Source organism: Cupressus sempervirens, chromosome 1, assembly GCF_028749045.1.
Source record: "Cupressus sempervirens isolate cs-2001-9-10 chromosome 1, ASM2874904v1, whole genome shotgun sequence".
In the NCBI taxonomy this organism is placed as follows: Eukaryota; Viridiplantae; Streptophyta; class Pinopsida; order Cupressales; family Cupressaceae; genus Cupressus; species Cupressus sempervirens.
This window is the reverse complement of record NC_143118.1, coordinates 316,851,565-316,866,506: the sequence shown is the minus strand read 5'-3', so window position 1 is coordinate 316,866,506 and position 14,942 is coordinate 316,851,565. Positions and strand designations below refer to the sequence as shown.

At 35.6% G+C, this 14,942-nt stretch overlaps 1 protein-coding gene across 2 annotated transcripts in view; it reads left to right on the top strand.

The window, feature by feature from the left end:
* Positions 1–14,942, top strand: part of PIR121 (transcription activator) — a 341,166-nt gene that overhangs the window by 278,837 nt on the left and 47,387 nt on the right. For both annotated transcript variants that reach the window (XM_089823811.1, XM_089823814.1), the window contains one exon: positions 6,859–7,069. In XM_089823811.1, the coding sequence (XP_089679937.1) occupies positions 6,859–7,069 (211 nt within the window). The remainder of the gene's footprint in view (positions 1–6,858; positions 7,070–14,942) is intronic.

Genomic DNA, 14,942 nt, shown 5'->3' with positions numbered 1-14,942 from the left:
TAGTCTTCATACACACTATTCAGTCCTTTCTTTTTCTTTTTCTAAACACCAATAAATAGGTTTATTTTTTCAATAATACGTCCAACCTGGCATATTATATACCTACCATAAGAATGCCGCTATGCCAATAAATTGGGAGATCTTCTTTTGTTACAACCTGTGTGCATTCTTTATGTCGCTGCATGTATGGTACTTATTGTCTATTAAAACAAGTCGCTTTCATAGTGCTCATTCGTCTCATGGCCTACAATAGTCATAGCTAAAGCTTTTCCAATCCGTAAAAAAACATATATATATATATATCCTCCTTACAAATGCAATGCTGACTGTATATTCTTTACTCCTTACAACAGTTTGTTTCATTTTCCCTTAATGATAATGCAGTGCCTATTACACTGTGTGGCCTTTTGCAAGGAGTCTTATACACTTAAGCAGACAAAGTACCTCTCTACCGCTCATGAGTAGCTCAGAAGGAGTTGGCTACCCATTTGGAGGCAGTTCAGGAAGAGTTGGCTGAGCTTGGGATAGATATGGCTACCAAGGAGGACAACTATGAGGATGCAGTTGGATGCAAGATGGCATGAGAGTGATGAATTACTAGTATAGTTAGAGTAGACTCGTGTTGATAGAGCTATGTTTGAGTCTTGCCTAGCCAGCTCCATGGAGACTATGGATGCTAAAGAGAAGAATCTCTTGGAGGCAACGATAATGATGAAGCACACTATGTAACGAAAGATGGTAGTAGATTTAGACTTACAACTAAGGATGTGGCAGGTATATGAGTTGTGGGCTCGCTTGGCAGCTTTCACACCACCACCTACCTACATCTTCGGGGACACAATCTTTGCCTCCTCGATCTTCATTTCTTTTTGTCTTGTATAGTTGTTGGGTTTGTATCAATTTATTTTGTTGTATGTTGTCAAAGGAGACGTCTTTTTTTCCAATGGGGATGGGATGATGTTTTTGGGAAATAATACTAATGTTGTTAAGAGCTATTATGTTTGTTAGTGTAACCGGGGGGTAGGCGATTCACCTAACACCCCTTTGAATCTATATCTACACTCTCATATGGAATAGATCATCATTGTGTATGGAGTAATAGTGTCTTCTGGAGTTAGATACTTGTATGTTAACTTTCTAGCATTAATAAGTAGTTGGTAGTTCTCTAAATATTGCATTGTCTTCTATTGTGTTACATTCCTTGTTATCTGTATTATGTGTTAACACACTCTACCCAAAGTGGTAAACAATGGATGAGTGGAGTTGAGGAATGTAGATAGGCAGGTCGAAGATAGTTAACACTTGGGCACCAAGACTAAGGGTAATACCAATTACCTCAAAAATTCCTATCTTTGAGTCTAGAGCTAAGTTAATTACACAAGGAAAAAGGGATCATCATCCACATACAAGATACTTACACCACAACTCAAGACCATTACCCCATTCTGGAAAATGGCCCAGATTTTTGGAAAACATGTTAGAAGGTACTCTAAAATCAGCCTCTATGATTAAAAATCACAAAGATAAATATCAAGGGCATAACCCTATGATATAATGTAACATCTAACCCCTTGAGCGTGTTCTTCGAAGTCAAATCTCATCAACATCAGGCTAACAAGTCCAAATAGTTTACAAGTCACGACATCCACCGCAGCCAAGGCAAGAGTCCTTGATGAAAAGGAAGGGTGGCATTTGAAATTAACTATGTATTTAGGGATGGAATGTTCAAGGATAGTAAATCTAATGGACTATTTGCACAATGGTGTGGAACTGGCTACCTTTTAGAAAATATTGGGGAATGGTTGCAAGATACATACAAGGGCCAAGTAGGTATAAAAGTTTTACCTAATGAATTATATTCTCGTAGATTGTTCTGAATTAAAAATTAAAAAATGGTTTCTTTATGGTAAGAGTATAGAATATAAAGGAGCTGCCTTAAAATTCCTTGAATGGTCTCTAAATTTTAATTCTTCTAAAGTAGGAAATTTCTATTTGATTTGATGGATTAAGATGGTGAATCTTCTTGGGGAATTGGTGCATTCTGAAATACTAAAAGCAATAGCTAATCTATCAGGTAAATTGTAGGGATAGAAGAGGATTTTCTATCATGTTTGGATGTTTTGATTGCTGTAGAAATGGATAGAATCATAGATGGAAAACTCTTTCTTGGCAAAAACTTACCAAGCCTCAAAAAAACTTGGGAAAAATTCAAGAGCCTAAAAAATAGCTTTTGTTTACCGCATAGGTTAATTAAGAATTGCACATAGACAATGAAATGAACACGAACAACAGAACTCTTCTTATTATTATTCGCATATGCCAAAGACATTACATTATGCTTGAATGATAAGATGAATACAATGCTTCTGAAGGGGTTATAAATACTTTCCGAAGAAGTTTCCCGAAGGAATCCATCTACCACATACAACATGTCGCTACATAACAAAAACCTTTCTGAAGGGACCCGTCGGCTACATAACAAGAACCTTTCCGAAGGGACCCGTCGGCTGATACACAATTTCCTTTTTGAAGGTACCCGTCGGCTGATACACAATTTCTACCGACGACAACTTTAATTTAATTTAAAAACCAGTTATTTTTGCAAAATTCAATGAGAAGATGCATCCAGTGAATTAATTAATGAGAACACAAAAGAAATAAGCAGAGTTTATACATATATATGCAATTTGGGTACAAAACCACATTCTCATGGGGAATGCTAATGGCGGGGAGCAAAATGGTAAATAGTTTCTATAAATTTACAAGCAAAAACATCATATGATAATAGTTCAAGAGTGAGTTTGAGCAATTTTATCCTATTGAAAAGTAATGCTTGTCTTGGGTGTGAGCAAATGGTAAAGCTAAGTCTCTTAGGACTTAGGAATACATAATTGAGCCCAAGTGATTTGGAAAAATGAGTTAGAATCATTAGAAAACCCTTGTTGTAGCTTTAATTTGACCTCAAATAGCCAAGCCAGTTTGTAGGAGATAACACTATCGAAGGCATGCTAAATCCAAAAATTTGGCTAAGCTTGGAATTTTTTGCAAACCCTCAAAATCTAGAATCTAGATTTCAACTCCAATGAAGTTGATACCTATCTCAAACATCTTGACAATATTTATACAAATATAACTTAAATTTTATATTTGTATAATTCCTCTTGCCCTTGAGCTGAAAAAATGACTAGATACTCTTGCAAATAAGAAATGAGCTTCAAAAATGACGATTTTTTTCTCATTTTTAGACACTAAAAGAAACGCTGGCAAGATTTCTTTTCAAAAACATGTTGGTCTTTTGGTGAGTTTTCCTAAAAACTCGCCCTCAACCTACGAGTTTTTCTCTAGGAAACTTTGCGAGCAATTTGTGTTTTTTTCATCTATGGATAGAATGACTAAATCTTTAAAAACATTTGATATTAAAATCAAGTATACTACGTATACTATTAATACTATGTTTTGTTAGAGCCTTGAGCATAGTAGAGTTGAAACAATAAACCCTTGACAAAAATGTCCTCTCCCAGAACTAGAAGTTATTATCAAATTTAATGAAAAGATGGGGTTTAGTTGTTGAGGATCAATCAAGGGATCCTCATCAACGCATAATTCTTGTTACTGTCCATAAGGACAATATGGATAACAACTTAGATTCAATTGCTAATAGCTACTCTATGAAAGATAATAATGAGTAGAAAGAGTCTATCAATATGGTTGTTGGGAATAACAACCAATAGGAGCATAAAGACTGTAACCAAAACTGTGAGCTCGAAGGATAAATTGTTGAGGATTTTGTAGTAGAAGATGGTGAAAACATAAAGGGAAGCCCTAAGGGAAGTGAAGGAGACTAGGAACAAGGATGTAGAGGAGATCAATGTAGCTAGGAGTGTCAAAGGAATATAGGAGCATGGTAGTTAGAGAAACCCATCCATCTCTAATATGTCTAGTTTGGGAGCTCAAACAATATTGGCCACAAACAAAATTGTAGTAATGTCGAAGAAGCAAAAGTTTCCTAAATTCACAAGGGATAGGAAGGAAGGTCCTATATGGCATTGTTGAACGTGAAACAAGTTGGTCAAGCAATAGGGTGATAGAGCATGATGAATGGGCTTGAAAGTTTTTAGAAACTTTGCGTCAAGTAGCTATAGATTGGTACCTTGACATTGATAAAACAAAAGTGTGTGAGATGAGATGAAAAAAGAATTTCTAGGAGAATTCCAATTAATTCTAGGGGACATGAAATTGTGGAAGAGATCTATAGTATGAGATTAGGAAAGAATGAGGCCATTAGAGTATACGGTCAGTGACTAAAAGAACTACTAGGGAAAATGGGTACCCAACCAATAGACACCTTGAACAAAAGATGGTTTGTAGGACTTAAACCCTTCTTCAAGATGAAGATAAAAAAAATTCCTCTCAACATCATTTGCAGATACTCACAACTGAGTCATGAACCTTGAAGTGAAACAAAAGCTCGATGAAAAAGAAGAACAAGTCATCGGATGATGACGACTCCTCAGATGAAAGCAATAGTGACAGAGGAGTCCAAAAGAAGGTGCAAGCCCTTCAGTTTGATATGCATAGAATGATGGAGTTCAATTTAACGAAGGAGAGCTCCAGTAAGAATGATGAGGGAGAATTATAGTGCATAGATTGCAAGGTGTGCGAGTGTGCGGCATGGTTTAGGCCCATCTTGCCAGTGCCAAGTAGACAGACAACAAAAAAAGAGGATGGTATGGAAGCCTCTTTTTTGGTCAAAATAGCTATGGAGTGACAACTAGTGGTTGAGTGGGATCTAAAGCCACACATGAAGCATGTGTACCAGTTAGGAGGTCGATCGGTATCCACACCTCCATTGACACCTTCATCAAGGATGCCCTTTCAGCCTCCTCAGTCCCCATTTTTTTGTATACTTGTAGTTTTTCCATTGTTCCCATTTTGTCGTGCATCGTCAAGAGATAACTTCCTTTTTTTGCTTTGAGGGGATGGGGTGGAGGGGTTGGGGGGATGATGTTGTTGAGTAACTACAAATTGTTAATACGTGTTAATGAGTTGAAGGGGTAGGTAGTTGGGATTGTTGTAATGCTTGGCATTGCAACCCTTCGACTCTTATATATGTAACGAATTTGCACCCAAGAGGAGTTCAATTTAACGAAGGAGAGCACCAGTAAGAATGATGAGGGAGAATTATGGTGCACAGATTGCAAGGTGTACGAGTGTGCGGCATGGTTGAGGCCCACCTTGCCAGTGCCAGGTCAACAGACAACAAAAAAAGAGGATGGTATGGAAGCCTTTATTTTGGTCAAAATAAAAATGGAGCGACTAGTGGTTGAGTGGGATCTAAAGCTGCACATGAAGCATGTGTACCACTTACGAGGTCGAGTGGTATCCACACCTCCATTGACACCTTCATCAAGGATGCCCTCTTAGCCCCCTCAGTCCCGATTTTTTTGCGTACTTGTAGTTTTTCCATTGTTCCCATTTTGTCGTGCATTGTCAGGAGATAACTTTCTTTTTTTGTTTTGAAGGGATGGGGTGGGGGGGGGTGGGGGGTGATGATGTTGTTGAGTAACTACAAATTGTTAATACGTGTTAATGAGTTGAAGGGGTAGGTAGTTGGGATACCCTTCGACTCTTATATATGTAATGAATTTGCACCCATGAGGGATCATCAAATCATATCATATGAGAATAGATGTTGGCATTGTGGTAATTGTTGTTATACATAGTCAGGACATCGTAAGCATTTTATGAATAAAAAATGAAGCTCGTGAGTTCTTTGCAGTGTTGTGTTGTGTGTTCTTCTTTCACATTACAAGTTACTCGTGTATTTATTAAACTTGTTTACACTACAAGGCAAACAATCACTTTCTTATTTTCTTCATATTCCTCTCTTCTTCTTCTTTTAATTCTCCTTTAATTCCTTGCTCTCCTCTATTCCTTCTATATTTCCTTTCATATGAACTCTCCTCCCTTTAATATTATATTTTGAGCAAGTAACAACTCTTCATTACACATCTTTTAACCTTTCATTAAATTTAGTTAGTTTATATTTTATAATATTAATTAATTAATTAAATTATTTATTTATTTATAATTTTATTAATTTCACATTTCAGGTCCAGGACATCACAATGGTACTTTCCATGAAAATGTCGGTTGGACCAAACTGCAATGCTACACTTGCGCATCATATTCCCTTTGTTGGGCACTTCGTGCATTTTCCTGTACCCAATTAGTGACAGTTTATTGTCTGCATGGACAATCAAGTAAAACAAGGAAGTGTGTAACATAAACAATGAACATTGGTAACATTGAGATGTCATTTGTTCTCTTCCTCTTATCATGTTTGAATAGACTTAGGAGGTGTTGTTAAGGCTAGAGTATTAGTAAATTTGTAATTATCTTAGGGCATTAATTCAAACCATCTTTTGATTCATTGTATCAAGTGCTGTAATTTATTTTCTTTTTCAGCCTTTTGTGTAGGTTTCCCAATATTTTCGCATGAAGCATTTCATACATTATATAGATTTGTATTTTTTTCATTCATCTTTAGTGTGTATGTATGCCTAAACATTTATAATTGTTTGGTCATATGGAAAGCAAGTACTGCACTCATACTGGTTCTTTTATGGATTGAAATTGTTCCTGAAGAAGATTAAGTGATGATAATGTTTGTGAACCTCATTTCCTGTATTTGTTTTTACTGCATTGACAAAGTTAAGGAATGGCTTGTTATCTTAGGGTGCCAGGCGAACTTAATTGTTCTTGGAAACTGAATTATGAATGACTGTAGATATCATTATTAGTATATAGTTTATCAGGGATTCTATTGACTTCTAACAAAAGTGGTTTACATTGCAGAGGGAAGTTGAAACAACACAGTTTATGCAAATAGCACCATGGTTGGGAATACTACCCGGAAAGGATGGCCAGGCGCAACAGATTCTTGCAGAAGATGGAAATAGTCCTCTTATAAGTCTTTTCAAATCTGCAACAAATGCAGTTATTTCTCTTCCAGATTGTTTAAGCCCATCCTCTTTTCTTACAATGTGCAAACAAGCTGAAGCTGCTGGTAAATATATTACATTTGAACGAAATATATGTATAATTTATGACAATTGCAGATTTATTGGTCACTGTTATTTCAGTTTCCATACTTTTAAAAAATTTAATCAGTTTAGAATTCTAAACTTGGACTTGTATAAACTTTTACCCTGGGCCACAGCCATATAAATTTCAATCAATACCTATACTATTTCCAGGTTTATTAATACCAAAGAAAATATTTGCAAGACCAATAGGATTTTCCTACTTGCTGCAATATAGTATCTGTAGCAATACTTGCAAATGCGTTTGCTTGTTTATGATATACTGGTGTGTAGTGAAAACTGGTATGAACGCAAAGAATGTTCTCCCTCTCCACCAAATCATATAGATGTAGTAAATACCCAAAATATTTATGGAAGGACAGTTAGGCTGAATATAATTTACGAACGAAAAAGTGAGGAAAAAAAATCAGTGTGGATTTCCTAAACCATATTCCAAGAAAAAGGGTACTAGGAAATCAAATGTCTGAGCCAACTTGGAGTCAGCACATGTCTCGTTATTTGTTTGATTCCAGATCAGATCAGGCGAGAAAAACACTGTGCTTCAAGATGAGAAATACCTGAGATAATCAGGTAAGTGCATATGTATAAGTACTATCAAGTATTTCTACATATTACAAATCCTCAAACAAAAATCGGAAAGCATTTCATTGGATTTCATTACTAGCATTCCTAGGTTCTAGGGAAAGGATTGCATTTTTTTGGTAGTAGATCAACTAACCAAGTACTCACAATTATTTGCCATCTCCTTAGAGTTCGATGTGCTAGAAGTGGTCAAGCCATTCTTCAAAGAGATATTTAGACTTCATGGTCTACCAAAGAATATAGTGAGTGACTGAGATAACAAATTTCTTACCATATTTTGGACTGAATTTGTTCAATTTGTCAAGAATGAATTTAACACCAAGTACTAGCTACCATCTGCAAACAAATGGAGAAAGTAAATAAGTGTGTTGAAGGTTACTTGTGTAGTTGTGTGGAAAAACAACAAAAAGATATGGATCAAATGGCTTCATTTAGGAAAATATTGTTATAACATCACATTCTGTTTGTTAGTTGGAATACCACTGATTCAAATAGGGCTTCCAATACCACTGATTCAAATAGGGCTTCCAATACCACAGATTCAATTAGGGTCTCGATACCACTGTATCATTTAGGGTTCCAGTCATCTCTCAAATCAATTAGGGCTTCAGATTCCTTTTCCTTTGATTGCTTTACTGTGACTGTATCTCAAGATTAGAAAATATACTTATATTCGTTATTCATATATATGAAAGTAAAATGATGATAGCAATGAAATACGTCAATTTAATCTTACCTCCTCATAAATAAAAAAGATAATACCTGTTTCCGATAAACAATTGAATGCATGGCTTATCTCTGTCTGACTCGTATCTGACATCTTGAGAGAGCTGAAACATTGTCAGGGGCTTAACCACCCAACCTCGGACCACAATATATATCCCCACACGTTCTATAATGAGAAAAGCCCTCCCTACCCGGAATTGACAGGGAACATCATTCCATCCACTGGGCATCATGATATATAACTCGCCATACGACTTGGTAGTAGGAGATCACCATAACAGGAATATGCATGAGCTATTAATTAAATTCATTAGGTAATTATTGAATGTCATAATTGATATTAATTCATACTATTAAGGATTCTTTTCTCACACCATCACCCATCTTCTCGGCTACATAGCTAGTTGAGTCCCAAGTATCCGGAATTCTCAGAGCGAATGGCTCCTTCATTTATTCATCCATCATTTCATATTCTATGATTATGTTCTTAAGAGTTCTCAAAATGTCAACATTCTTGTAGTTCTTTTCAACAGGTTCATCTACACTTCCTCACCATAATCAGGCCATCAGGCCGGTGACTCCTTGGTGCCTGAACAATTATCCTTACTGTTATGTCTTGCACCTTATTCACCTTATTCTGGCTCTCAGCCTGATGAATTTCCTTGGTTCTCTGTTTTTGATAGTCAATTCAGATTTAAACAATATTCCATACTGTATTATAACTTTTATCATAGAAGGCGGTCATTCAAAGACTTACTAATTATTACATGTTCTGTTATTATGATGATAATAGTCTTATATCTAAACAATATTATGGCAATCGATTAAACTTGAAAGTTTAAAATAATCTTGAAAGACTACAATCGGCTTCATCCAATAATCCTGCATCAATTATAAGTATAAAGGCAGACTGAAAGAATTACGTATGGCTCTATTTACTGATTTGAACAATATCTCATCTCTGTTTGATCATTAGTTCCATATCTCATAGTAAATGCTATCAAGAAATTAACTCCTCCTTAAGAAAAATTCAGGGAGATTGTCCATTTGGTTACCAATCCAATTATCTGATTTGAATAGCAATTAAGACTAAGGTGTTTGACTGATCTTCATCAGTTTATAATGATTTTTGAAAGATTGAAAGGTTTTACAGCAAGAAAAACTAGTCAATCTAGCAATGAAAGGACAAGCTGGAAATGAAAGGACTAACTGGTAATGAAATACGATGGGTTTATGTACAGTTTGATGATGCAAAAAGACAAAAATAATTGCCAAGACATATATGAAATCCTGTATGTCTACCTACAGAGATAACTGTATATTTTAATTCAATAAGAAGAGGAAAAGTAATCGTTTCTTTTGTGGAATCCTAATCCTGTCTTACGTGACTTAATGTTGTGATGATGTGGCACGGGTTCTTGAGACAACTCTTCATTTCGCAGCAATATCCTAGCCGTATGCCCCTTTCTTGCTGCTTCCTCTGCGACTGATTCTGGATGCTTGGTTGAAGGTTTCAAAACGAAAATATGGTTCACAAGGCTGAAAACAATAATGAATGCCAAGGCTTGGAAAAGGACAAGGTACCAAGTTACATTCGAAATTCTAATAATATAGACTTGAGCTTGTCTATACAACTTCCATCAGTTACAAGAAAACCATCCAAATACCAATCAATCAAATTATAAAAAGAAGGAAAATAATTAAAAGATTGGAAAAGTTGAACGATTATAAAATTCAAATCGCCAAATATTAAATTGAAAGGGAATAAGTTATAATAATTCTTAAGTTATTATAATTCGAATACTATTAAAATCTTACATGCACTTATAAACATCACTTAATTGATTATTAAATTATAATGGTGCTAAATGATTTTATATTTAAATATACGTTTATAAATAGTTATTAAAAACAATATAACGAAAGATAAATTAAAATCCTTTTAAAAATTAAAGTACTTAAGAGACATTTTATATTTTAACTCAATTATTTTATTTAAATAACTCATGCGATTCCACAGATGTATCCAGTTTCAAATTTCTAGGTCCTTTACCCATCTGCTAGTGATGGTGATGCCCTGCCTAATTCTTTTTAGACAATGCTTCCACCCCTTCGACAAGCTCCTTGCAAGGAATTTCTCTATAATTAAATTATAAATTATAAATAATCATATCGGTTAACCTTTCATCTTAATTCCATGAATTTGCGATTAACGAATAATTAGCATGTCATCTTCACTTGAAACCATAACGACTAACTATCTTACCATTTTGCCAAATTATATCAAATTAAACTGCCAACTAACTTCATGTGAACCTCAACGTCTATATTTCAAGCTAGGTCAAAAATTGGGATGTAACATAGTGGTTGACGAGTACGTCCAATGGGAGATAGAGCAGAGGGCTCTCCTACCAATACGATACGTGTCGAACTCATAGTGAACAAGGTTGTGTATGATCTCCTCGGGAGTTTTCCAAGGCTGGTGGCAGTAGAGGAACATAGAGAAGCTGAGTTGAGGGAACAAAGAAGGCAACAAGCATTGCAACGATTCTATGAAAGGATTCACAAAGCAGAGGAACCCAGGGATACAAGCAACCATAGAAAAAACCCCTAGTGGAGGAATCGGGAAACACAACAATCACAAAACAAACCACTTATTAATGCCCCTCCTTCTGAATAGGGATAGGAGATGCAGGAAGGAAACACAATTAGAAGACACAGAGGAAGAAGCAAGGCGAGTATTATTGGCACCACAATAAGCAAAAAGGAGGCAAAGACTACATGATCTTGTCCAATAAGTACAGAAAGGATCATAAGGTAGTGAGCAAGCCGTTAATGGGGACAAAGAAAGAAGTTTAGACGAGTAAGTAGCAGACTTACTAGAAAGTATAGTAAGGGGAATAGAAACGTTAGCCATCTCAAACAAACCAACCATAAGGAAGATAGAATCATAAACTCTCGGGAGGTGGTAGTCCCATTACCACCAAAGCGGCAGAGGCAGAGAGCCTAAGAGAAGGGAAGTATTACAATCCAATAGAAGTATACTAGTAAGACAAGGCAGAGAGAATTTGCAACAAACTAATCAAAGAAAGATGTCGAATGCACCAAATAAACAGAACTCCCCAAATTTAAAGGCGAAGGGATCAAAGAACCCCATAAGGCAGTGTAAGACATGTGTGACTATATGGGAGGCAAGAGGACAAGATGATGAGGATTACTAGTTAAAGGCCTTTCATGTCACCCTCTAAGGAATTGCAATCGACTGGTACACAGACTTGGCAGATGAGGAGAAGGCAACATGGTCCACCTTGAAGAAAGCCTTTGAGGTAGAATGCATGTAATGGCAAAGTGTAAGTCACAAAAACTTTCAAAATGCAAAACGTTTTTGCATGTAAAGTGTACTTGAGGTATTTTCAATCAAAACATACCTCCTTTCTACTCATACATCGGTCGTTTTTGCGAGAATATGGCAAAAACATGATTCTTCAATGTCGAAACAAGCATCCAAATGCAAAAGCATGCCCTTGTTGTTGGTTTGTTTGAGCTGGAAATGCAATTAAATGGCCTCCACATGCAAAAACGTGACTGGAAACATGGATTTCGTGACTCCAAAATGCAGATTTTTGGGTGTTTTTAACAAAAATGAGGCTTTGAAATACATATATAAGGGTTGTTTTTTACTTGAGAATGCAAAAATGTGTTCCCCAAATGCATATTCATTCATTAGAATGCAAAAACATGACCCTCCAATGCAAAAATCTGGATAAAAATCCAAATTTCCAAGCGTTTTGGTGAAAACATGTCCTAAAGATGCATGTACTTAGGAATGCAAAAATTTGTTCCTCAAATGCATTTACATGTGTTGGAATGCAAAATTGGGGTCTATGGATGCACTTACATGTTTAAAATGTATTTATATGATGGTTGGAAGTGCAAATCGCATTCTGGATGGGCCATTGCATATGTTATTTTCCTTCCTAAGTGCAAATTCCATAGAGGAGGCATTACATATCATGTACTTGGACATTTTTGGCTTGGGAGTGCAAAAATAGGGCCTTGGAGGGTGATTACATAAGTTTTTAATGCAAAATCGAACTCTCCAAGGCATATTACATGTAAATTTCATTGGTTGGAAGTGCATTTACACAACTCTTAGAAGTCCACTACATACTTCAAATATGCATTTACTTGTTTAAAATTGGACTCTAAATATGCATTTGCATATTTACATGTGAAAAGACATATAATTGAGTTAACACAACTTAAGTGACCAATTAAGCACGTGTCTAATTGATTTTTGAATTAATGTCACTTAATTGGGTCAAAAATAATACTTACACTATATAGTTTATATATCATGTACAAATATTAATCAAAAAGTAATATTTGATGTTTTAAAATAAAACATAAAGTAATACTCAAAATTAAATTAGAATTGTGTAGTTAATAAAGTCACTTAAGTGATAAATTTAAGTGATAAAGCAATTTAAAAACATAACATAAAGTCAATTTATGTTATATCTTTCAAAAAGTGAATGTGAATATTAAAATATAACATGGTATTTTAAATATACAATTGCATATGGAGAGTCCACTTTTTGGGCACTTAAATAATCATATCTTTTGACTGCCAAGTCCGATTTAGCCCTAAGATATATCAAATTGAAGGGAAAACCAAATACAAGAGATTGGACGAAAAAAAAGACTAAAAGCAACTAAACACATGCAAAAACGCATGAAAGGGCATCGAAGGCTTCAAAAATCAAGCATAAGATAAATAAACTCAAAAACGAAAAAGACTTGACGAAAGCCTTCAGTATAAGGATTCATTATACAAATTGGTGTCGATTGGTTGATCAATGTTGGCCAATTAAATAATGAACTATCTCAGAGAAATACGAAACTAAGTTTTAAAAGTTTCATACTTATATCTACATTTTGTGGTAACAAAATGTAGGACAACAGTTGGCTATGTCTGGGGAATGTTACTCGTTTGTTCTTTGAAACAAAGAGTGACATAGAATCCAATTCTCTAAGTGCCTTCATCCATTCCATTAGGCTATAGAGTCAGGCGACCAAAAACAAAAAAAGATCTAACATGACTAAAGCAAAGTAAAAAAAAAACTAGCTAAAAATAACAAACTTGTGCAAATGCACTTATTAAAAATAAAGAAAACCTACCTAATTAACTCTAGCCAACAATGCAAACTTTGAAACCATTTTGGGGTTCAACAAAATGGCTACCTTTTTTCAACAGCTTGCAATGTCTTGCATGTTGACCGACTTCTTCATATTGATGGAACGCGAACAACAAAAGCAATGTTGCCAATGCCTGATGTAACACTTCTTGGAAGAGACTGAAGAATTCACCCTTTTGAGATGAGTCATGTGTATTTTTGTCCGAGATAGGTCCATGAATTAAAATTGCTCCTCTAGAATTGATCATGCTTCTTTGGCTTCCTCTTCAATTGTACTTTTAGGTTCAAATACATGTGGAATGTCTAGTTTTCCGTTAGCCTCCAACCAAGTAAGATGTCAGATTGGACATCCTCTTGATCGAATAAATTTTGGATTCTTCTTTCTAACTGCAACTTGCTTTACTGGTTCATCAATCACCAACACCTCAAGATGCTCATAAAAACCTCGCTGAGGTGTTTCTGATAATGAACATACTACACTGCCTGCCTCGACACACTGTTCACAAACTTCTAACTTGGGAAAGTCTTTATTGTTTATGAAAAATTCCTTTTCAAACTTCAGGGTAGGACATTTATACAAAGTGTACTCAAGTTCATGACCTTGAGATACACATACATCATTTTCAGCTTGATTAGAACTTGCTTGCATGTCCCTTTTTATGACGTGTTTATTTTGAATATTGGAAGAAAAAATCTCCTTCCTCATCTTTTCATCTTTGGCCTTCTGAGATTGTGTACACCAAATATGAGAGTCACCAGCTATGTGTGCTTCCTTTTCCTGGAAGAGAATAGCAAGATCACTAGCTTCGAACATAGGATGCTTCACTGTTGTCTTCGCTAATGGTTCCTCAATGGCAAGTTTATTTGATGGTGAAATTAACTTTTGTTGATTCTTAACAATAGAACTATGAGGAACAATTGGAACAGGCCTCCTTTGTACATCTTCCTACAACATACCTTCAGCTATTTTCTTTTTGAGGGAAAGTAACTCGTTTGCTAACCTTTGCACCATAGGATCCGTCCTTGTGTTGGAAGAAAATGAATTTCTTAACTTTCCAACAAGAATAAGATCATCTTCAATTTCAATTGCCAATGCTTGTGTAGCTACAAGAGTAGTAGGGGCTGCTCTCCTCAGTAGAAAGCAAACATCAAGAATTTGAGCATTGACAAAGAAACACTTTAAATTTTCAGTTGTAGGTTGAGCAGCAGCTGGAATTTTTCATGTCAATTTGTTGAAATGAGCAACAAATTCACGCATAGGCACACAAGATGACTTCTTTAGCTGAGCAAGTTGGGGCAACAATGCATGAGCATCTTCAGGAGGCTTGAA